Source organism: Blennius ocellaris, assembly GCF_963422515.1.
Source record: "Blennius ocellaris genome assembly, chromosome: 3".
NCBI classification, from domain to species: Eukaryota; Metazoa; Chordata; class Actinopteri; order Blenniiformes; family Blenniidae; genus Blennius; species Blennius ocellaris.
In genome coordinates, this window is record NC_137652.1 from 27,149,487 (window position 1) to 27,174,884 (window position 25,398).

At 43.2% G+C, this 25,398-nt stretch overlaps 1 protein-coding gene across 1 annotated transcript; it reads left to right on the top strand.

The window, feature by feature from the left end:
- Positions 1-1,609: 1,609 nt before the first annotated feature.
- Positions 1,610-25,398, top strand: LOC308145054 (uncharacterized protein; the record flags this gene model as incomplete). The annotated part of the gene is made up of 11 exons (XM_080516381.1): positions 1,610-1,726; positions 6,500-6,577; positions 6,624-6,688; positions 7,345-7,417; positions 21,346-22,093; positions 22,177-22,416; positions 23,102-23,572; positions 23,660-23,974; positions 24,100-24,236; positions 25,205-25,339; positions 25,387-25,398. 11 exons carry the CDS (start codon positions 1,610-1,612, stop codon positions 25,396-25,398), a joined length of 2,391 nt encoding a protein of 796 aa, XP_080372507.1.

Genomic DNA, 25,398 nt, shown 5'->3' on the forward strand with positions numbered 1-25,398 from the left:
GTTCAGAGGGCCTTCAACCTTTGTGAACCCGTCTGCAATGAGTTGAGTCTCCTCAGTTTTGTTCAGGGAAACGTCAATCTGAGTGATCGGCATTTTGGATTCCTGCATCAAAACAAGTGGAAATATTCATGAGTGGACATCAGATTGTACAAGATGTGTGTTTACACACCATTAAAAAGAATCAAAGTTACAACACTGTGTGGATTGTAGGAACTGTGTCCTGGTTATTCTGTGTGCCTGTCTCTTTAAGAGGAGAGGCGGAAGGATCACTATCCTGCCGCCTGTTTGATTTGAATCTTTTTATTTTACTTCGGTTGGATTTTCGGTGTAAAACTAGTCCTGCAGCAAAACTTACAAAAAATATGTGGATAGTTCGTTTTGACTTTTGTTCATAATTTGGAGAAAAGTTTCTGCAAAAATCTGTAAAGGTGAAACCAGTCAGCAGCGAGCGGCAGGGACACACAGGTTCACGAGAAATGTTGTACTTTCAGTTTTCCTGCTGGCTCCAACACTAATTGGAGACGACATGCTTTACCTAGACTTGAAACTTGTGAACACATAAATGACAAAATATCAAACTATTTGACTATAATGCAGACAAGGATCCATTTTTTAAAGTTTCATGTCTCTGAGCAGGATCCATCGTCTCCCTGGATGTGGCTGCCCACCGAATCCAAGAAAAGGATGTTTCAATGTGGAAAAAGGAATTAATAAAGCAGGATTAATTCAGTCAATGAACGGCTTGAATGTCACTATCTCTATTTCCACAGGATTCATTCTTTGTGAAACATCAGACCACGACACCCTCCTGGAAACAAGCTCACATATTTCAGGTCTTGATGGATATTTTTAAACGACGACATTTAGTATTTTGTAAGAAGATTCTGAGTTGGGTGAGGTGCAGCAGTCAAATTGCATTAAAATCATGTAAAGAGCATTTGTTATGACAAAATAAATATAAACAAAGTAAAATGTAAACAGTTGAATGCTTACGTTTCTTGGTCTGGACGCTGCTGGACGCTGCTGGACGCTGCTGGACGCTGCTGTCTTCACAAAGAATCGTCCGTCTTTATATACAGAACAAATCTCTGATGTTGACTGAAATCACCATATGTATGCGTCACGGAGTGAGCCGTGACGCTTACGCCCAGTCACACACACACACCCAGTCACTCACGCAGGCGCATAGACGCATAGGCAGCTATCGGCCGGCATATTTAAACATCAGCTGACCTACTGCGGGGAGTAACATTTCATGTCCATTCAGTTACCTGTCTTGGTTGACCTGGTTTAAGATTCCACACTTCACCGTTTTCCATAACTTCTCACTAAGCAGTTGTTACAGAGTGTGCAGGGAGGCCTACCGCCATTTTGTATCATTTCTTTGTTTTTGTTTTCACCACTCTCATTTCAACACGTGCCATATCTCTAAACATTCATTCATCTGTTAAAACATAGTACCGGTAACAAGACACACTTACACACGGCCATTTTCAGTTTAATGTTTCAACAAACTTACAAGCACATAGATATTTCCGTAGACTCGCCAGCTTCACTCCAGCACTTCCTCCTTTCTGGGGCGAAGCCGAAGGACTGTACTAGAGATGGGATGATTGACGCTGAGGCTCCGAAGCCGGCGCTCCGAAACGCTGCGCCGAGGCTTGTATCAAATTTCCGCGATCACGTGACCGCTTCCACCGTCATCGATCACACCGAACCACCGGAAGTAATACGACTGATTCGAAACTTTGGCGGGACTTCACTCGTTATAACGAGACGCGAGATTCCCAGCATTCCCCCCCTGCTTCATTGTGTTCTGAGAGAACTTTGACAGTGAGGACTTGCCTGCTTTAGTGATGGAGAATTGAGTGGAAGAAAGCGATCCCGTGTATGGGAACACTTTGACCTGGTGTCACCCACCAAGGTAGGTGTTTTATATTATCTTATAATAATGATAATAATAATAATAATAAACATAGTCTCATGTAATTTACTTTATACGGTATTGCATAATATCTGCCCGTGACACTTCTAAGAATATAATATAGAGAAAATGAATGAATGTTATGATATTGTAATAATTTCAACTTCATATTATCTTGACTGTTTCAATATTTCTTAATGTTTTTTTTAATGCATTTAGGTTCAGTGCCTCATATGCGAGTTGGTGTATGGAAACAACACCTCCTCTACGTTGCGGCATCTTCGTGCCAAGCATGAGCATGCAGCAACTTCTGAGCCGAGCACCTCAGCTGAAGCGAACCCGGCTGACCCTTCTGGTATGTAAATGATCAATACAACCTAGTCTACTGTTGAATCAAAATAAGATGTAATAGTTGCACACATGTAACCTAAATATTTTTCTTTCATCAGTGTCCAGGAAGCAACAGCTGGATGAGGCCTTGCTGAACATCATTGTTAAGGATACACAGCCTTTGTCTGTGGTGGAGAATGAAGGCTTTAGGGCCTTTGTCCACCTCCTGGATCCAACATACACCATCCCAGGGAGGAAGGCCCTGAAACAGATGTTGGAGTTTCGAAGGCATCCACTATTTGTTTAACTGCAGATATGTGGACATCCATTAACATGGATGCCTACTTGGCAGTGACTGGACACTTCATAACTGAAGAGCTCCAGCTCCAAACTGTACTACTTGGTGTCAAGCACTTCCCACGCTCCCACACTGCAGCACATATTGCAGAGGCCAAAGTTACTCTACTGGCAGAGTGGGGAATTAGGAACAAGGTGAGGTGTCTAGTCACAGATGCAGCACCGAACATGATCGCGTCTGCCAATTTAATTAATGTGCGTCATGTGAACTGTTTTGCCCACATGTTGAATCTGGTGGTAAAGAAATCACTGACGCAGACACCAGAACTGGATGACATTCGCACCAGGGCTCGTAAAATTGTTGGACATTTCAAATCGAGCACATCAGCAAAAGAAAAGCTGTGTGAAATACAGCGACAGATGGGCCGACCAGAGCACAAACTTGTACAGGAGGTGGACCCCCGCTGGAACAGCACATTCTCAATGCTCCAGCGGCTGTATGAGCTGAGGGAGCCTCTGGCTGCAGCACTCAGCAGCCTCAACACCACACTCTCGCCATTTTCCGTGGAGGATTATGAAAGCATAAATCAATGCATCACAGTCGTCTCTTCCTTCCACCAGGCCACAGAAGAAATGTCCCTTGAGAAGAGGGTCTCTGGATCAAAAGTGATCCCAATTGTAAAAATTCTGAAGCACCAAATTTCCAGACAGTGTGCTTCAGTAACACACCACACCGCCAGTAACCTCATCCAGAACATAAACACAAACCTGCTAGAGAAATGTGCCATGCTGGAAAAAGTTTCTTCACTAACGCTTGCAACATTACTTGACCCTAGATTTAAAGTGATGGGGTTTTGTAGCACATCAAACTGTCAGGCAGCGGTGGAAAGGCTCACCAGGGAATGTGCTAATGTGATGCCTGAACCAGCTCTGCCACTGCCACCTGCAGAGGGTCCGTCCAGTCAAAGCAACAGCCTCTGGGACCTGCTGGACGGCCACATGGAGGCACAGCAGCCATCAAATTGCACCGCCAGTGCAATTGCGGAGGTCCAGAGGTAAACATTTTTTACTTTACTTTTTATATATTGTTTTGTATTCATCTCTTGCTGAAATGATACTGATGTTATATTTTTTCTTTGCTTATCCAGATATCTGAAGGACAAACTGCTGCCCAGTTCAGAGGACCCATTAAAATATTGGCTGCTCCAAAAACCTGCATACCCACACCTTTTCACAGTGGCGATGCAATATCTTTCCACGCCAGCATCCTCAGTGCCATGTGAGAGAATCTTTTTGAAGGCTGGCGAGATCGTCAGCCAAAGAAGAAGCCGCTTAAAGTCGAGCACAATCGAAAAGATTTTGTTTTTGAATAAAAACTTGTAAAAAAAAAAGTGCACAAAAAAAAAGTCCCCAAGCACATTTCTCTTATGCACACATAATAATTCCCTTGTAGCACAAGCACAATCCCATATATTCACCAATATACATTGTTGCATTTGAAACATCACACAAACCCAGTCCCACTTTTAAGTAATTATAGGTGACACATTTAACATTTTATTAGTCAATTGACAATATACAGCAACACTTTCATGTGAGAACAATGATTCTTCGAATGAAGACACAACTGCTTAGTAGGGACTTTGTTGCATTTGTGTTGGAACTGGAATCGATGCGTGAATCATTTGGAGGTTCATTGCTGCTACAATTGTAGTAGACCACTAGATGTCACTGGTTTGGCCTTTGTTTGAGGCTTTGGAGCTTTGAATCTTTTTTCGGTACAATCAGGAAGAAGCCTCAAAAGGTTCACAAGGCTTCATTTGCCCATCTCGAGACTGTACCACGGTGCAGTTATAGGATGGGTTCACGCGCTCTGGGCGGCGCATACCATTGTAGCGGGGGTGTTTTACTGGTTTGAGGGAAACTTTATTTTATTATGTGCAGAAGGGATTTTATTTACTAAAAATAATTTGGGGTGTTTATGCATTTTGTGTTTGTTTCTTGCAGTTGTTATTTTTCAGTTAGAATGATTGTTGTTTAGTTAATTGATTTATTTGGATAACTGGGCTCATCTGTGGGAGGAGCTGCAGGTATAAAAAGCCAGTAGAAGGCTCCATGGTTAGACCGTCTTGATGAGGGGAATTGAGCAGTTGGGCTGTGCAGCCGTTTGTGCAGGATCTGGCTGATTTAGCCTGGCAAACTTAAAACCAGTTTATTTCTGCATTTTTTTCCTAGTTTTGGTGTTGCTGTGTTCCGTTCTACATTTTGTTCTTTAGGACACTGTAAATATTTGCACCGTTTTAAGAAAAAGATGAAAATCAGAAAAATAAAAAAGCTCTTTTTTTTGGAAAACCGCTTCATCTCTCTCTGTTCACTCCGCCGCCGACCATTCTTGCAACAGCCCTCTATTGTGGACATTTTCCATTTTGTAATAGAAAGGATATCAATCCATCTATTTTTTATAAAGCCTTTGTGCAGACTGCTTGGAGCTGAAGTCACTCCCCGCTGACTTGAGATGAAAGGTCCGATACAACACGGGCAGATTGGGTGGGTACATGGGACTTTAAAGTGGGTTAACCATGACCAGCGCAGAGAGACCAACCCACGGCCGGTTTGTAGGCACCGAGGACATTAACGAACCTGGAGAGAAATAAACTCCACGCACAGGGAGAACATGCAAACTCTGTACAACATACCAGTGTCATGTCTTTGGCTTGTTGTTGGGCTGAATGTGACCAAATCTCAATGTTTTTGAAGAACAGAAACTGACAGAGAAAACTTCTAAACCTGCTACTATTTAGCTCAACTGAAATTAAAGTTTTTTTTAACTTAAAAACATTAATCAGTGTTTGTAATTGCCATTCCATATAGAGTATATATATATGATTTAAAACATTTACAATGTGTGTGTGTGTGTGTGTGTGTGTGTGTGTGTGTGTGTGTGTGTGTGTGTGTGTGTGTGTGTGTGTGTGTGTGTGTGTGTGTGTGTGTGTGTGTGTGTGTGTGTTCCAAATTCCAGATGTCCAAGGTGTGACACGGTGAAGTGTTTGACCAGTTCTTAATCCATTCATCATCCTGACTTGTCATCCAGTTCAGTTTCATTTCTCATGAACAGTTGTTTTTGTATTGAGATGAGTCAGAACACACAATGTTTCAATGGAATGCCGGACACCCATCAAACACATTATCAGCCTCCAAAAATCTCGATAGCACAACGCAGTTTGGTCAACTCCGTCTCTGCTCTCCTCCCGGAAAAACAACACCACTCTATCCCGCCCCCTCACATCAAACTGCTCACGCCATTGGCCAGAGTCTCCTGAGCTCTACACGAGCAAATCAAATCAAAGACATTTTAGATAGACACTTCTTAAAACCAACAATACTGTATAAATAACATTGCACTTCAAAACATTGAACACAGATGAACTTACTCTTTTTTTTTCTTTTTGCATGACATGAACTCTTTTAACACATACTCTGTAGATTTTTTAACTTTTTCTTTAAATTGTATTTTAAGACAACACAATCATAACCATATTTATACAATTCTTTTTTAAAACACCTCAATACAAAATGAATTTCCCATGACTTTTAAACCTGTAGATGGTATATATATTGTTGTGCAAATACAACTACACCCATTACTTTAGCAAGGGCTACATCCTCCCCCATCCAACGGTCTGGATGTCTCCATCAGACCCAAATCAATAGTTCAACATTCTGCCTAATGGATCTGCATGGCGTCTGGGTCATAGCTAATCTGGATTATCATACCTCAAAAACTAATAGTCACAGGTGTGTCAGTCGGCTGTCCAAGTTCATCATAACTGAGGCGTAGAACAGGTTTCACTTTCCTTTTGGCAGTAGGTTCACGGCGAGAGTCAGCATCCACAACCGAGGTGCTAGGGCTAGGGACGTCTCCCTCATCTAGCTCTGTGTCCACCACAGAGTCTCGGCGCGCCTGTGGACTTTCTGCCATTGGCTCCTCTGCTTCTGAAAGTTCATCCGCTGGTTCCTCCACTTCAGGTAAGTCATTGACAACAAGATGTTCTCTCACGGGTCTGTTGTGCAGGACCGGAGCATCTCCTTCTCCAGCCTCATGACTCCGTGGGTCTGCCTGGGCATGACGTGTAAGAGGTAAGAAGTAGACTTGTTCCTCTTCAGACTCTGAGTCATAATCATCTTGGCTTACATGTCTTGGGTTTAGTGTCTGACCTTCTTTCCACCCCTAGTTTGCTGTGCCCTGGTCACTGGTCTCTGGGGCTGTACTGTCCGATCTGGTGGAGCATGCATTCTCACCAGATAACCAATGGGTAGCAGGTGGTCTCTGTGTAATGTTTTCACTACTCCAGTTCCTCTCTCCGGTTTTACACGATACACAGGGAGATTGGGTAACTTGGCTACCACAACATAGGGTAGGGAGTTCCATCTATCCTGTAGTTTGTGTTTTCCTGTGATGCCAAGATTGCGAACCAATACCCGGTCACCTTCCTCCAAGGTCTGATTTCGAACTCTTGCATCATACAGTTTTTTGTTCCGTTCATGGTTCTTGGAAGCTGCATCAGCTGCTAACTGGTAAGCCTTCCGTAGTTCCTTTCTCATGTTGGCCACATACTGGTGATGTTTTAGATCATCCTCTTCCTCAGATCCAATGCCAAAACACAAGTCAACTGGTAGTCGTGCCTCTCTTCCAAACATAAGGACGTAGGGCGAGTACCCCGTGGCATCATTCCTTGTGCTGTTGTAAGCATGCACTAGCCGACTTATATGCTGGCTCCATTTTGGCTTCTGAGCTGGATCCAGTGTGCCGAGCATCGCCAGGAGTGTGCGGTTAAACCGCTCAGGCTGAGGATCACCCTGAGGATGGTAAGGTGATGTTCTGGACTTGCGGATGCCAAGCAGGGACAATAGCTCTTTTATGAGTTTACTCTCAAAATCTCGGCCCTGGTCACTGTGGATGCGGGCAGGCAACCCATAATGCACGAAGAACCTTTCAAAGAGGACTTTGGCTACAGTAAGTGCTTTCTGATCTTTTGTGGGAAATGCTTGAGCATACCTGGTGTAATGATCAGTGACAACTAGCACATTAGCTATGCCTTTAGAGTCTGGCTCAATGGAAAGAAAATCTATGCAGACTAGATCTAGCGGGCCAGTGCTTGCGATCTGCTGTAAAGGGGCAGCTTTCTGTGGGATGGACTTCCTAGCTACGCACCTTCCACAGTTCTGGATGTATGTCGCAATTTCAGAGGCCATTTTGGACCAATAAAACCGATCCTTAATGAGCTCTGTGGTACGGTCTATGCCGAAATGACCAGCATCATCATGCACTGATCTCAACACCATCTGTCGATATTTAGCAGGTAAGACAAGCTGATTTACTTCTCTCCCACAGGATCGTTTGGTGACTCTGTATAGAAGACCACACTTTACTTTAAGTTTAGAACTTTCTCTCTGCAGCAAGGTCACTTCTGGGTTAGGATGCTTAGGAGCTGGAGCACCTTGTCCTCGCTCAACTTGAAGCTTCACTACACCTATGACCGGGTCACAGTCTTGAGCCTCTACAAGCTCTTTAGAGCTCAGCTGCTCTAGTGGGCTTACTTCAATCTGGGTGAGACCCGCATATACAGCAGGGATGGCATCAGGCGAAACACCTAGCTGGTCAATGAATCTGGTAGTGTGTTGGTGAGAACCAGCTGTAGTGATCCTACGACACAGGGCTTTTATGCCAGAGGGAGGTATATCCACCCACCCTTCTCCTGTCTCTTGCAGACTTCTGGACAATAAGTCAGCATCAATATTTTCCCGGCCGGGCTTATAGCGGATGCTAAACTCATAGGTAGAAAGCGCTGCCAACCACCTGTGGCCTGTCGCGTTCAACCTGGCAGTCGTCAAGACGTAGGTAAGGGGATTATTGTCCGTTCTGACTGTGAACCTCGCACCAGACAAATAGTCATGGAACTTATCAACGACTGCCCATTTTAAGGCTAGAAATTCTAACTGATGGACTGGATAGTTCCGTTCGGCTTGACTCAACTTGCGACTGGCAAAGGCAACTGGGCGGAGCCCTTCTGGATACTCTTGATTAAGCACAGCTCCCAGCCCATTTAAACTTGCGTCTACATGCAAGATGTAATGTTTAGCTGGGTCGGCAAAGGCCAAGACCGGTGCATGTGTGAGTTTGTAGACAATGTTACAAAAGGCGTCATCACAATCCGGAGTCCAACGACTACCAAAAAGCTCAGAGACTTGGAAATGAGTCTCTTTCTTTCCTTTGATGACATCCTTCCTGCTCCTCTGTGCAGGAGGATAGCCTTTGGTCAGTTCGGTGAGTGGGCGGACGATGGAGGAATAGCTCTCAATAAACCGCCGATAGTACCCACAAAATCCTAAAAAGGATCTCAGGGACTTCAAATCGGTTGGTTTCTTCCAATGGGTCACAGCCCTCACCTTCTCCGGATCGGTGGCAACTCCAGAGGCAGAGACAATGTGCCCTAAAAACTTCACCTGGGGCTGGCAAAACTGGCACTTGTCAATGGAGACTTTAAGGCCACATTCCTCTAGCCTATCTAGAACTTTCAGTAGGCGCTCTTCATGCTCTTCTAGGGTCCTACCAAAAACAATGAGATCATCAAGGTACACGAGAACTTGTATCAGGTTCATGTCCCCAACGGCTTTCTCCATTAACCTTTGGAAGGTTGCAGGAGCAGGACACTTGCAACATTACTTGACCCTAGATTTAAAGTGGTGGGATTGTGTAGCACATCAAACTCTCAGGCAGCGGTGGAAAGGCTCACCAGGGAATGTGCTAATGTGATGCCTGAACCAGCTCTGCCACTGCCACCTGCAGAGGGTCCGTCCAATCAAAGCAACAGCCTCTGGGACCTGCTGGACGGCCACATGGAGGCACAGCAGCCATCAAATTGCACCGCCAGTGCAATTGCAGAGGTCCAGAGGTAAACATTTTTTACTTTACTTTTTATATTTTGTTTTGTATTCATCTCTTGCTGAAATTATACTGATGTTATATTTTTTCTTTGCTTATCCAGATATCTGAAGGACAAACTGCTGCCCAGATCAGAGAACCCAATAAAATATTGGCTGCTCCAAAAAACTGCATACCCACACCTTTTCACAGTGGCGATGCAATATCTTTCCACGCCAGCATCCTCAGTGCCATGTGAGAGAATCTTTTCGAAGGCTGGCGAGATCGTCAGCCAAAGAAGAAGCCGCTTAAAGCCGAGCACAATCGAAAAGATTTTGTTTTTGAATAAAAACTTGTAAAAAAAAAAAAAAAAAAAAGTGCACAAAAAAAAGTCCCCAAGCACCCTTATGCACACATAATAATTCCCTTGTAGCACAGCACAATCCCATATATTCACCAATATACATTGTTGCATTTGAAACATCACACAAACCCAGTCCCACTTTTAAGTAATTATAGGTGACACATTTAACATTTTATTAGTCAATTGACAATATACAGTAACACTTTCATGTGAGAACAATGATTCTTCGAATGAAGACAAAAACTGCTGAAATTGATCAAGCCCAGCCTGGCCTGACTGGTCATTAATATCTAAAGATAGGCCTCGGGGGATTGTGGAAGCCCGGTGACATGAGACGGGGGTTGAGTACAGTTCTTTGTTTGTGAAAGGCCGGTGACATGCGATGGGGGTTTGAATGCTAATCTGTGATTGTGTGAAGCTCACTGGGGGATGTGCCTCAGCAACTTCCCTTTAATCTGCAAGACAGAAGCCCCCCGTAAACCCCCCCCATCAAACAGGCATAGGAAGGCGGAGACTGACGGCCAGACTATGTAACACGCAGCATTTGCTGAAGATGCTCTCTCTCCTTCTGACTCTGCACTCTCTCTGCGGAAATGGTTCGAGCGCAGGAACCACTCGTGGAGAATTGCTCAAGAACCCAAGAATATTCTTGTAAAGGCCGGTACCATTTCTGTCTTTTGTAATAAACTCCTGTGTTAATCCATTCTCAAGGTTTGTAGGTTTATAACTCACTGTGTATCCTTTTCTCTCTTCTCGGGGAGAAAGATTGTCACTCCCTGTCAGTGCGGATTCGAAGGACCCAGACTTAGACACTGCTTAGTAGGGACTTTGTTGCATTTGTGTTGGAACTGGAATCGATGCGTGAATCATTTGGAGGTTCATTGCTGCTACAATTGTAGTAGACCACTAGATGTCACTGGTTTGGCCTTTGTTTGAGGCTTTGGAGCTTTGAATCTTTTTTCGGTACAATCAGGAAGAAGCCTCAAAAGGTTCACAAGGCTTCATTTGCCATCTCTAGACTGTACCACGGTGCAGTTATAGGATGGATTCACGCGCTCTGGGCGGCGCATACCATTGTAGCGGGGGTGTTTTACTGGTTTGGGGGAAACTTTATTTTATGTGCAGAAGGGATTTTATTTGCTAAAAATAATTTGGGGTGTTTATGCATTTTGTGTTTATTTGTTGCAGTTGTTATTTTTCAGTTAGAATGATTGTTATTTAGTTAATTGATTTATTCGGATAACTGGGCTCATCTGTGGGAGGAGCTGCAGGTATAAAAAGCCAGTAGAAGGCTCCAGGAGAGTCGTGGTTAGACCGTCTTGATGAGGGGAATTGAGCAGTTGGGCTGTGCAGCCGTTTGTGCAGGATCTGGCTGATTTAGCCTGGCAAACTTAAAACCAGTTTATTTCTGCATTTTTTTCCTAGTTTTGGTGTTGCTGTGTTCCGTTCTACATTTTGTTCTTTAGGACACTGTAAATATTTGCACCGTTTTAAGAAAAAGATGAAAATCAGAAAAATAAAAAAGCTCTTTTTTTTGGAAAACCGCTTCATCTCTCTCTGTTCACTCCGCCGCCGACCATTCTTGCAACAGCCCTCTATTGTGGACATTTTCCATTTTGTAATAGAAAGGATATCAATCCATCTGTTTTTTATAAAGCCTTTGTGCAGACTGCTTGGAGCTGGAGTCACCCCCCGCTGACTTGAGATGAAAGGTCCGATACAACATGGACAGATTGGGTGGGTACATGGGACTTTAAAGTGGGTTAAGCATGACCAGCGCAGAGAGACCAACCCACGGCCGGTTTGTAGGCACCGAGGACATTAACGAACCTGGAGAGAAATAAACTCCACGCACAGGGAGAACATGCAAACTCTGCACAACATACCAGTGTCATGTCTTTGGCTTGTCGTTGGGCTGAATGTGACCAAATCTCAATGTTTTTGAAGAACAGAAACTGACAGAGAAAACTTCTAAACCTGCTACTATTTAGCTCAACTGAAATTAAAGTTTTTTTTAACTTAAAAACATTATTCAGTGTTTTTAATTGCCATTCCATATAGAGTATGTATATATGATTTAAAACATTTACAATGTGTGTGTGTGTGTGTGTGTGTGCGTGTGTGTGTGTGTGTGTGTGTGTGTGTGTGTGTGTGTGTGTGTGTGTGTGTGTGTGTGTGTGTGTGTGTGTGTGTGTGTGTGTGTGTGTGTGTGTTCCAAATTCCAGATGTCCAAGGTGTGACACGGTGAAGTGTTTGACCAGTTCTTAATCCATTCATAATCCTGACTTGTCATCCAGTTCAGTTTCATTTCTCATGAACAGTTGTTTTTGTTTTGAGATGAGTCAGAACACACAATGTTTCAATGGAATGCCGTTTGTTTATCTGATCAAGTCGCCCTCAGTTCAAATCCTATTTGAGGTTTATCAAGGCCATTTGTTGAGGCCCAAAGTTCGACCCAGAACCCGCCGGAGAGACTAAATCTCTGGTTTGGTCCTGAAGCAGCTTTGGGGTTTTGACCCAGAGGAGCTGGAGGAAGTTAAGGGGGACAAAGATATCTGGACTCTCCGTACTGAACGAAGACGCATGGATGAATGCAGAGTGTCATTCTTTATATAAGATGTCAGTGAAATACCAGAAACAGACGTCAGAAATAATTTTCTCTGGAGGTTGAAAACTCAGTGTTAAAAGTAAAGTTTGCTAGTCTGATGTATGGTGTTTTTCTTTTTCTTTTTTGTCATAAATGTGTCCCGAGAACTAAAAAAGCTACAGAATTACTCACTAAAAAAAAAAAGTGTGTATGTATAGAGTGGGTTATGTTTCATTTCTTTAGTTTCTCCAGACTCAAGGACGTGATCACTCAGAAGATAAAGACATGTACAGTCTACAGTGTACACTGCACATGATATGTTCCTGGTTATAAGTTACTGGAAGTTGGCTTTGGTTTTTAATTACTCACCCCCCCCCCCCCCCCCCCCCCCATACCGACACTAAAGTCTTGTAGAGGATGAAAGCACTAAGTTTTATTTTAGAAAAGAAAAAAGGAAAATAGGCCATGAATGCATGACTCCACTAAAAGATAAGGAGTACCAGCCTTGTGATATTCATATTTATTTCCTCAATGTATATTCAAACATAGCTGCATCTCTACGTTTGAGAGGCTGTTTTGATTGCTGAAAAGGTTTGAGAGCGCGATAAATAATTACAATTGATGACATAATAAAGACTAATAGGTCCAATGAGAACATGCAACAACGCTCACCCACCCAACGCAAACGTTGCTTTATCCAACTTGGAGAAATAGTACTGTTTAATTCAGGCACGATAGCTCAAACTTAAATATGACTCTTGTTTATGTAAAACAGTTATCAAGCAATGCAAACACTGAATGTACAGAAATCTCCAGTCCTAGTGTGAGGGACTAGGACATGAAGTTATAACAGCACACAAGATGATTTATTAAAATCTATTTTTTTTTCCAGAGTGGCAGAGAAAAACCCTGCAGCCGCAAAGGTGTGTATGTTGGCTGCGCAAACATGTGAGACGTCCTTGAAGTTTCAATAAGTGACCTTAGATTAACTGAAGAACCAGGATCTACATTGCCCCACACTTTTTTGTTCGTGTGCCAGTTCAATTTAAATTGACCCCACTTGTCTCGTTAGACAGGTTAGACAGATTAAACAGGCCTATAAAGTCCCACGGCTCTGCTCCGCAGTCACACTGCACCTGTTTCGCACCCGGTCACTGCGTTGCTGCTGAACGATGGGGGAACCAGGGGCCCTGCTCTTGCTCGTACTTCTGCATATTTTCACAGGAAGCACCTCAGGTAAAACCACTTGCTTTTCTGTCAACTAAGATTAGATGAATAGTGTCCTGTTGTCTTTCACCCGCACAGAAAGAGAGGACAGATCTCTTGGTTAAGGGAAGCAGCGGTGAACTTTAAATATAGTTCAACATACCTTGAGATTGGATTAACACAGTAATTTATTACAAAAGACAGAAATACTGGCCTAACAAAGATTAGTCTTATACTTAGCCGATAAACGCGAAGGAAAACAGCCAAGGATGAAACAGGTGAGCACAGTACGAGGAGGAAAAAGACAGAGAGAGAGAGACAGCCGGAGCTTCCGCTCTATATAAAACACGCGCTGCTGTAAATCCCCTCTTCCCATTGGCCACCGCTGGAAGGAGGCGTAAGCAACGTGCTCTCCTATTGGCGGACCTTCACACAGACAGAACAAACTACGGTACCCATGATGCAATTCGGTATTTGTCCATCATCTACAGCTCAATAACAAAACAGTCCGACGCCATTTTAACAGTTTGAATAAGTCCATGCAGGAAGCGTCACAGTTCGGAGGTCAAAGAAAACGTCATAACTCTAACAATAGCTCTCTTGATGTGATTCTATCACATCACAAATAAACATTAAAAGAGAACAGATTAGTTTCATCTTCTGGATCAAAATGACCTGGTTCACCTGTGGAAGTTAACAATGCCATATTTACTACATCCCGTTTGTCAGGGGAGATGGCAGTGTTAATCAAACGAGTAAGAAGCTCTCTATTACATGGAATGCAACAACAAATAGAAATCAACACAGACATTACCAAAGCTTTGTAATTACCAAACATGTCAGCCAAACCGTCCCACATGGATGTATCAACTCCTAAATGATGATGAATAATAATTTTTTTATATTGAGTGTACGCAAACCTTCTAGAGTCCTAGTTAAGGTGCCATTTGCTGTTGTGTTATTAGGGATGAAAATACACTTATCACCAAACATAGCACATACTCCTCCTTCAGCCAGGAGCATATCAACGGCTATGCGGGTCGGATAAGCCATAGTTGAGGTTTCTTGAAGCTGTTCGTGGACGGCTGCAAAACCCATTTCTGTCCAATTGCCTAAACGTTGAACATTTTAATGAATATAATTAATCCTATCTACATTTTTATTAGGTGTGGCTGGGAAAACGCTGAGATATTTGGTAGGTTTTCAAAACCTGCTGCTATTTGATCAACTAATTTGTATTCATCAGGCACTCCTATCGCATCTATATAAGTTGGATCTAATTGTCTTCTCCAATCTCTTTTGCGACGTTTAAAATGACTTTTTGGTGCACCTCAGTGTGTTGTATTAGAGTAGAAATTTGATCTATGTTTAAAAGCAGGACTTTTACTGGAATTATTAAAATTACAAATGCATATAAACCTCTAGCCTGTCTTGGGAGTCCATCATAAATTTTATTTGATCCACACCACCACCATATATCTGACCTAGTTAATAGCGTGAAATCAATGGGAACTTGAAGTGTTTTTTCACACCAAGTTGAATCAAGAGTTCCTAATTTGTGTTCAACTTTGTCAGCATTTACTTTAATACAGGTGAAGTTTTGTTTACCCACTGTGCTATGAAATAGGGTTTTTAAGTTTAGATATTGTAGTTATGAGAAAAGTTTCTTACAGGTGTTACTAGGTATAGTTTGATTCATTAAGTTGACTATACAATTTGAGTTTACTGGAGTCGGCACTACCTTAAGTAGAGGTCGAGAATGCATACACAAACATGAACCTTTAATTGTGTTCTGGGAGATTTTAGAAGCTTGCTCTGCCATTAGCAACCAATTATTTACATCACCTAAAATTCCTGTTGTTATTTTGAAATAATCATCTACTTCTTTAACTTGATTAATGGTCCTAATTCCTACACGTTTTGTTGCTGGAGACATCCAAGCTTTAGCTCCTATTTTATTTTGGCAGAGGTAATCACACAATTTTATTGGGAAAGCTACATCTCCCTTATCTCTCAATTCCCATAGGAGGAAATCCCAACACACTCCAAAATTACCTTTAGGGAAAACAGGGGGAAAAGTAGTATGGTTGTTAGTTAGATCTACCTTAATTTCTATTGATTCACTATTTGAAGTTGGTGATTTTAGCATGTGGCTGATGCAAGTGTGTTTACTTGATTTACATTCGTTAAAGAACTAATACCTACACCTGCGGGATGGCAGTGACATGTACGAAAACCAGGATGATAAGACAATTAGCAATGTAAGTATCAATCTACATAAACATTTCCATGATTCACATATACAGGACCTCTGGCTTTGACCAGAACCTTCAAACAGTTTTTTTTTCAGCCACTTCATCCTCTGTTCTTCTGTGAAGATGAATTCTTGATTAATTCTTTCCGTCTTTCTATATCAGTGCTGCTCCTTGGATCTTTGTGTTGTACAATGTTTTGCGATCTTCTGACCGGCTTGAACCTAACAATGTTTTCTCTTTAATCGTCAGGGGTTGCCGCAGTGCACCCCTGGGGATCTTTCGTCGTCGGTGTCGTCGCGATGATCTCCTCCTGGTGTCGATTCTGCGCAGGATGCTCCCTTGTTGTCATTTGGCCCCTCCTGGTCGTTGAATTCTGAGTCGTTGTCAGGAACGATGATCTCTCTGTCGGATGAATCTGCCTTGGTGCAGTAATGAAGATGGCACCACGCTCGATGTCCTCCGACCCTCACGGCGTGTGATGTCTTCTCCGTCACTCAGAATGGACTCCATCACCTTGGATTCCTGTAAACATTACAAAAAATTCTCCAGAGATGGGGGAAAACTCAAGTGTCCTTCCTCACCTGCTGTGAGCAGGAAGTGTCACCATTCACTTGCTCTCTCTTTTGTCTTGTAAATAGCTGGTGTTGTTTACAATCTCACCCAGCTTTTATTACCCCTTTTTTTGATGTGGTTAGCGGGCCGTCTGCTGAGGAGTTATCTCTATTTCAAAGGGATTGCATACACCATGTGTGTGTGTGTGTGTGTGTGTGTGTGTGTGTGTGTGGAGACAAGAGAATTGAAAGGAGCATTTGTGTGAGTTGTGTCATGGAAGTACAAAACAAGATGGTGGATCACAAAATACTACATTTCAAATGGCAGTTCTCAGAGAGCAGGAGAACTGTCCTTGGTCTCCACCATGTGTTGATGACAATGGAACAATAGAAGCTTAGCCGTAGCATCTGCTTCCTATGTGTCTTTGCTAAAGGACCATTTCTAGAATAAGTTTATGTGAATGCGATTTATCTTGTAAAACGTCATAAGTCATCAGCTGGTGTTCAGTCGCAGTGTGATGTTGTCTTTGATATATGTGTAAGATTGTGAATTAACCAGTTAGTAAAACAGATAAGCATGCAGACCCTGTGTCTGTGGCAGAGTCAACGTTGGTTTACACATTATTATCTGCTCCTAATATCATTATCAAAAGAATGCGATCGCTGTAACAGAACTAACACATTTTCATGAAAGTTAAACAGTTCTATGCATAATCATCAAGTTTAACTAATCTCAATTAAACCCCAATTGTTACCACTGCTTTAAAGCAGTTCAGTTGTCGTCTTGCTGGAGGGAAACTGGTGTCTTCTCCTTTAGTTAGCAGCTCCTGCTAACTGTGGCTGCTGGTTCTGCAGGCTGAGGAGAATTAGATGAAGTTGGTGTTTCAGGAGCTGTCCTTTACAGCTCCGAGTTGGTCCCCTCCAGACTGAAGACCTGGTGGCTCCAAGCTATGACGGTTTTCCTGCTTGTTTGAGGAAAACACAAAGAAGTTATGTGAGATGTCTTTTCTTGGTCCCGTCTTGGAAGAACCGGTCGGTTCCCTGGAAAGCAGACTCTGGATCGCTGGTCTCTGGATGTGGGAGGTCTGACCCTCATGGTAGGGTCAGCTAAGTTGAGGAGTGGAGGTCGCTGGTTTAAAAGTTGTTAGTTGTTAACGCTGGGTGAGTTGAACTGCTGTAACTCACCTCCTCTGAGCGAGGCTCCCAGGACCCCCTGTGACACGAGTGCATCCAGAGGTGTGAAAAGTCTGCTAGCTGAAGCAGTCTTAATTACACGTTGTAAACAGAGAAAAAGGAAGGGGGAAGGAGATCCTGCAGAGCTCCTCCAACCCCCTACTAGGTGCGATAGTCAATCACATTCCTGAGTCTTTTTTCATGTCATGGCTGCGTCTCATGACAAATGGAGATTTTTCTACTAAAATTAACAATCCAAATTAACAATCCTTCTGTGATCCTGTGTAATCCCAACATTCCCCCTGTGGCCTCAGAAGCACTGTCGACAAATGATTCTGAGGGCACACATGTTCAGTCTACAGATAAGAAAGTTCATATATTAATTCATTCTTGTGGTATCATCTGGACACCTGGTAAACAATTAGGCCTTGTCGGTACAATCTATCTCTGCTATACAATAGTACTACAAAACAATCCTTCAGGTTATGAAACACAATTCAGAAAAACCACAATAACACTGGCATGATATTAAATAACTACTTGTGTCCCAGTTAATGTTGGTGAGACACAGGGTTGGTAATTAAAATAAGTTGAAGGGGGGTCACCTCAATGAGCACTGTATGTGAATGTATATTTATATGACTATGTGTAAGTCATACTGAATCCTTACTAGTGTTTCAACGTACCTATGTGTCTGACAAAATTTAATACAAGTGTACTTGTTAAGTGGACAGCGATGTTTTAAGTCCATCTGAGGTTAATAGCAGGGTGTCTTGCTATTACTTGTTTAGGAATCGACTTCCTGCTCTTGCAGCTCAAGTCTGCCGGTCTGCAGAGAACAAAGAGCTCATTACAATAACAACTGTACCAATGTTGCTGTGGGGGTTGTCTGTGGACAAGCCCTGGTTCTTGGAGACAGAGAGACAGTTAGAGGCATTCAAATTCATCACATGCCGCTAAAATGTCCCTCAAATTCATTTCAAATTCTTCACTTTTTTCCTTCATTCTCATACTAACTATCCCATCTCTCCACAATACCAACACTCTTTACTCTTATTTGCTGGGCTAACTTTTTCTACCTGCCTTGTTCCTTTCTTTCCATAATAGCCAACAAAATAACATACTTTTCCTTCAAAACACACTTCCTCTTCTCCTTCAATATAAATCACATTTCTATTTCTCGTTCTTTTACTTAAACCACTTTCTATTTCTCGTCCTTTTACTTAAACCACTTTCTCATGAAGAGGGGGTTTCTGTTTTACTTCTTCCCTTATCCTGTGTCTTTATCCCTTTTTCTCCTACTCAAGCACATGGAGATAACAAAGCACACAGCATCCATTTTTTTTTTCTTTCTTATACTTTAAAATGCCACTTTTTCAGTTTCAAAGCTGAGAAATGTCTCACTTCAAACTGCCTAAAGATCTCCAATAAAAGGCTGTCTTTACTCCACTAGAATAACCGCACCGTAAGGTTTATCAGTCATCTAGTGTTTCAATTCGGACACTTTTCATTCACACAGTCATTCACAGTGTTATTCTCGGATTGAAAACTACTTTTTCCACTTATGATAAAACAACAACACAACTATATCAACTCACAGCATCACCCACACCATTGTGTATTTTACCAGAACATAAGCCTGATGCAAACGCACAATACATACAAACCACTCACACAATCTCTTCATGCTTACAAAATATTAAAAAAATGACTGCAGTTTCCCTTAAATAGCGCTTTTCTAGTCTAACGCGTCCCGGACGCGGGGCAAAGTTTGCAAGTGGTAAAACTCCAAACTTTGCGGGCCTTTCATCCCATGTTAGAGTTTTTTTTATAAACTTAGACTACAGCGACCTTCAGGTCCTTATTTATAGTTCAAGGAACTGAAATTATTTCACGAGACTTTAAAATCTCTGTTTAAGGTTCCCCGAACCGGTTATATGTTTAGGATTTGATAGATCCAAAGACCCCAGGCCTTCCTCAGCGTGTCTTTGACACCTGGTATACATAAAAAACTGCGTATTCCACTCTCAAGTTTCTGAACTTTAATATATTTACCGTTAATTCTATAAAATTTAGCAATATCAAACGGCGTTCAACTTCACGTACCACAGAGCCAATTTATCGTGTCCAATGTGCAGTTGTTCGGTGAAACAGGAAACTGCGCACCTTTCAATTTAACCCGGGCGGCTCGGTATTACGTTCAGAAAAAAATCGTTTTTCACTCACCGGACCAATTCGTCCAAACTTCCCTTCCGTTAAAAATCCTGTTCGTGACGCCATTTTGTCCTGTTGTCTTTCACCCGCACAGAAAGAGAGGACAGATCTCTTGGTTAAGGGAAGCAGCGGTGAACTTTAAATATAGTTCAACATACCTTGAGATTGGATTAACACAGTAATTTATTACAAAAGACAGAAATACTGGCCTAACAAAGATTAGTCTTATACTTAGCCGATAAACGCGAAGGAAAACAGCCAAGGATGAAACAGGTGAGCACAGTACGAGGAGGAAAAAGACAGAGAGAGAGAGACAGCCGGAGCTTCCGCTCTATATAAAACACGCGCTGCTGTAAATCCCCTCTTCCCATTGGCCACCGCTGGAAGGAGGCGTAAGCAACGTGCTCTCCTATTGGCGGACCTTCACACAGACAGAACAAACTACGGTACCCATGATGCAATTCGGTATTTGTCCATCATCTACAGCTCAATAACAAAACAGTCCGACGCCATTTTAACAGTTTGAATAAGTCCATGCAGGAAGCGTCACAGTTCGGAGGTCAAAGAAAACGTCATAACTCTAACAATAGTTATTGAAATTAGATTTTTTTTTTTGACTTTCACTGCTTTTTTTTTTTAAACGCTAATGGTTATATATGTTTCATATGATTAATACGCCGTCCTTTCTTTCACATGTCGCCGTAGAGATGTAAATATGACTTTATACTCATCCTTCACCATCTTCTAAACTATTCTATCAAATTCAGAGCGCAACATGTGCAGGCCAGTAGTTCATCACAGGACCAGTTCACACTGACTCAAATTCACAAAATGTCAATTAATCTCAAATGTAGGTTTTTTGGGGGTTTTTTGGACTGTGGGAGGAAAATAGAAGCAAATTTCCCTTCAGTGTATAGCACCATTCAGATACATAGAAATTCACGGTGCTTTACAAGGAAATGAAGGAAGTATATTAAAATTAAGTGATGGGGGGGGAACAATTGATCATTTTAAATATAATAGAATAAGTAAAATCTATTGTTTGTTGGAAAGCTCCGAGCAGATAATAGCGTTTTTAAGGCCTGGTTAAAAATAAGTGAGTGTATTCAGGTAATTTGTTCCTCAGGTGAATAGTGTAGGAACTAAAAGCTGTTTCTCATTGTTTCTTTGGACTCTGAAATACTTATTAAACCTGGTCATGTGTGCCTCGGGCATCTGGATGATTCGTGTTCTACCGGTAAATCTGCATACCACATGTTGTGAATATTTCAGGTCTACAATATACTGTTTACAGTTGAAAATGTGAGATATCAAATAACCATTAAAATGTGGCATGAACTCATTTAATCTTTTTTTTTTTTAGGAAATGTGACCTGGCATATATACAAATACACAACACAATATGTACTAATATGTAGAGCTCATTTTGAGTTTCGTGATTTTAATTACAGCAAATGTGAAACTGTCCATTTGCCGTTCAACAGGAATCCTAACCACAAGCTGTGACTCATGTCACGATGAGGCCTTCTGCGTGGATCGAAAAGAACGTGGAGACACATTCTCGGACCTCGGACCTTACACTTGTTCGTGCAAAGATGGCTTTGTGGGTGATGGTCTGACCTGCTATGACGTCAAACTGTGCAGTGACTCGTCCTGCTGCAACCCGGGATACCGCTGGTCGCCAGAAAAGGGGTGTGTGGACGTCGACGAGTGCTCCCTCCCAGATCCTCCCTGCAAGTCAAATCAGATTTGCAAAAACACACCAGGCTCCTTTGAATGCCTGGAGTCCGTGTCAGCATTCAAATCAGATGTTTCATCAAAGTCTTTCCAGGCTGTCTGCAGCGGGAGAGTTTGTCCGAGAGGCATGGACTGCATCTTGATTAATGGCACTTCTCAGTGTGTTGACCCCTGTCACGTCTACACTGTACTGAACGACGAATGGCGTTCAACAAATTTAAGTGGGAATGGAGTCCGTTGTGATCGAGATCGCCGCTGGCAAGGCTGGTATCGTATGTTCCTGGAGCAAGTCAATGCTCGTATCCCGGAGAGGTGTCCAGAGATGCATAGGTGCGGGACACATGCTCCGTTGTGGTTAGTTGAACCTCATCCCACAGAATCGGGAGTAATTGTAAATCGCACTGTGTGCAATCACTGGACCGACGGTTGCTGCCACTTCGCAAATCACCAAATCCATGTTAAACGCTGCTATGGACGGTACTATGTCTACAAACTGGTGGCGCCAACGGTATGTCAACTTGCATACTGTTCAGGTAATGATAGTAAAGAAATATCTTCACACGCATTCACACAAGTTAAATTTGTGCATTAAAATATATTCACTTTTTTTTGACAGAGCCGTTGGGCCCCGAGTATTTCACCACAACCACAGAACCACCTAACAGAACAACACCGTCTCACATCACCACACCACCTGGTAATGACACGGCGGTGGAGGGAGAAGTCCGCCTGGTCAATGGAGGAAACGGCTCCTGCTCAGGCAGAGTGGAGATCTTCCATGGTGGACAGTGGGGGACAGTGTGTGATGATCACTGGGACCTGGACAATGCCAACGTGGTGTGCAGGCAGCTGGACTGTGGAAGGGCCCGATCGGCTTTATCTAATGCAGCCTTTGGACCCGGCAGAGGGCCCATCTGGTTGGACAACGTCTTTTGTGATGGAAATGAACCCTCCATATCAGACTGCAGTCATCTAGGGTTTGGGGTCCACAACTGTGCTCATTTTGAAGATTCCAGCGTTATATGTGAAGGTAATTGTCAGGGTTCGTGAACTCAATTGCACGGCAGACAAGAAGCTCAGTTCAAAAGTGTTTATTATAAAAACCACAGCAGAACCAAAGTCAGGCAGTCCAAGGTCAAAACCAGTACAGGCGATAGAGGAGGAAATCCAGGAGGCAAAGTCGGGCAGGCAGAAGTTCAAAAAACACAAAGGCAACACGAGGAAAAAATGGCGGGTACGAATGGTGTGAGAATGCAGACGAACTGGCAACCAGACCTACAAGAGAGGGGAACTAAATACACACACTAATGACAAAAACAAACAGCTGCGACCAGGAGGAGGAAGCAGGAGAGCACAGGGGGGAGGAGTGAAAACTCTCAGGAAGGGAGGGGCGAGTGAGAGCAGGATCATGACACTAATCATTCATGAAATCCTTTTGATTTGCTCACATTAAATGATAAAATGAACTCGTGGTGCAGAGAAATGTTTACTTCTGCACAGGCTGTTGTTGTCTTCTAAGTTCTCAGAATATTTTCTTCCAGGTCTGTCAGACAGCAACAGCACAGCCTGGCCAACCAGTCCATCTGTGAACATCACAGCCTGGCCAACCAGTCCATCTGTGAACATCACAGCCAGACCTCCATTACCAACTCCGTCTCACAACATCACCACACCACCTGGTAACGACACGGCGGTGGAGGGAGAAGTCCGCCTGGTCAATGGAGGAAACAGCTCCTGCTCAGGCAGAGTGGAGATCTTCCACTTTGGACAGTGGGGGACGGTGTGTGATGATCACTGGGACGTGCTCGATGCTGAGGTGGTGTGCAGGCAGCTGGGCTGTGGCAGAGTTCTCTCGGCACCAACAAATGCACGCTTTGGACAAGGCAGAGGACCCATCTGGATGGACGACGTCATGTGCAGAGGAAGTGAAACGAGGCTGTCCCAATGCCGCCACCAAGGGATTGGTTCTCACAACTGTGGCCACCATGAGGATGCCGGAGTCGTCTGTGAAGGTGAGTACAGATTTGCGCTGCTCGACATACTGCAGTTTGTGTTTTTGCCCACCTACTCACCTATAATTTCCTTTCTTTCCCTTGTAGCCAGTTCACCAGTGAGGCTGGCCAACTCTGGGAGCCGCTGCTCAGGCAGAGTGGAGATCTTCCATGCTGGACAGTGGGGGACAGTGTGTGATGATCACTGGGACCTGGACAATGCCAACGTGGTGTGCAGGCAGCTGGACTGTGGAAGGGCCCGATCGGCTTTATCTAATGCAGCCTTTGGACCCGGCAGAGGGCCCATCTGGTTGGACGACGTCTTTTGTGATGGAAATGAACCCTCCATATCAGACTGCAGGCATCCAGGCTTTGGGGTCCACGACTGTGCTCATGTTGAAGACGCCAGTGTTGTATGTGAAGGTGAGGGCATGTCCATGCTTTAACATGTTCTAACACTAATGGTATTTTTAATTTCCAAAAATCCCCATCATAAATGATTTGATCTCATTTTCTTTTCTTTCTTTCCTTGTTTTCTTTCCCTCCAGCGCTGCACCCACCATGGCATGCTTTTGCTCTTTATTGTCAGCAGAGCAAAATGCAGGTACGGGTGCAGGCAAGTAGCCTGGTCGATTACCGGTTCGACCCAATGTCTGGCCACTTTGCTGATCGCAACTGCACCATGGTCAGACAGAGCAATGGCTGGATTTGGTATGAAGTCGACACTCAACCAGGAGCCTGTGGAAACCTAATGAGGGTATTAATTCTTTCTTTGACAAAAGTACTTGTATGTCCTGCTACATCTTCTTCGTTAGAAATCTTATCATGAGCGATGTCATCATCAGTGCTGTTTACAGATGCCTGGATGCTTAATCCATAGTCATTTTTATATTCCCAGGTTGTAATAATCCAGTATGGATTATCAGATTTAAGACTGTATGCTCAAGTTCATTTGACTTATTTATCATTGTCTAATTACTTCCACATGTGCCAGAGCTGCTCTATCTTTCCCCTGTTCTTCCAACCACTGACAACTTAATCATCTGTCTTTCAGACCAACCGCACACACGTCACATATGTCAACAACATATTCATCTATTCAGCACAAAACTCATCCTTCAGCGCTCCAAGCAGAGTTCCCATCTCCTGCACGTATCCTCTGGAGGCAGACAGCACCCTTGATGCGTATATCAGCCCTTTCCTTGTGTAAGTAACCATTCAGTGACATCATTTGCTATTGGTGGGGCTAACATTAGCAACTGTGAAGATCGTTGATTTGATTTACTTTTCTTTAGTGTAATAAAAACAATACTTCAGAATTATCATTACTGTTGTTATTGGCATTGTTATTATTTTTAAGTAGAACCCCAAGTTTACTTTGCATTGGGTTTGTGGTTTGAATAACATTCGCCTTCAAACTAGAAAACATCCAGAATTGGATGACTTTCAGGATGTGATGACTTGTTTTCACGTTTTTTAAAATAGTTTTTTTTTTTTTTCTTTGACAGGGAGGAAGGTGGTATTTCAGGCGTGGGCAGCCAATTCACACCTGCCATGTCTCTGTACCGTAACCCTTCGTTCAGTGAAACGTACCCACCGGGCCCCGTCAACATCTCAGTTGGCAGCCCACTGTATGTGGGGGTCTCTGTACAGGGCAGAGGTCCACGCTTTGTGGTTGTCCTGGAGGACTGCTTCGCGAGTCACTCTCGAAGCCCTCATACTCCTGTGAAATACCCTTTGATCCAGAACAAGTACGTGCACCTCCTCAGCCTCAGCAGAAGCCTTGTGGTAAACCAGTAACATCACCAGTGATCTCCTCCATCTTTCCCCGCAAGGTGTTCCGTTGA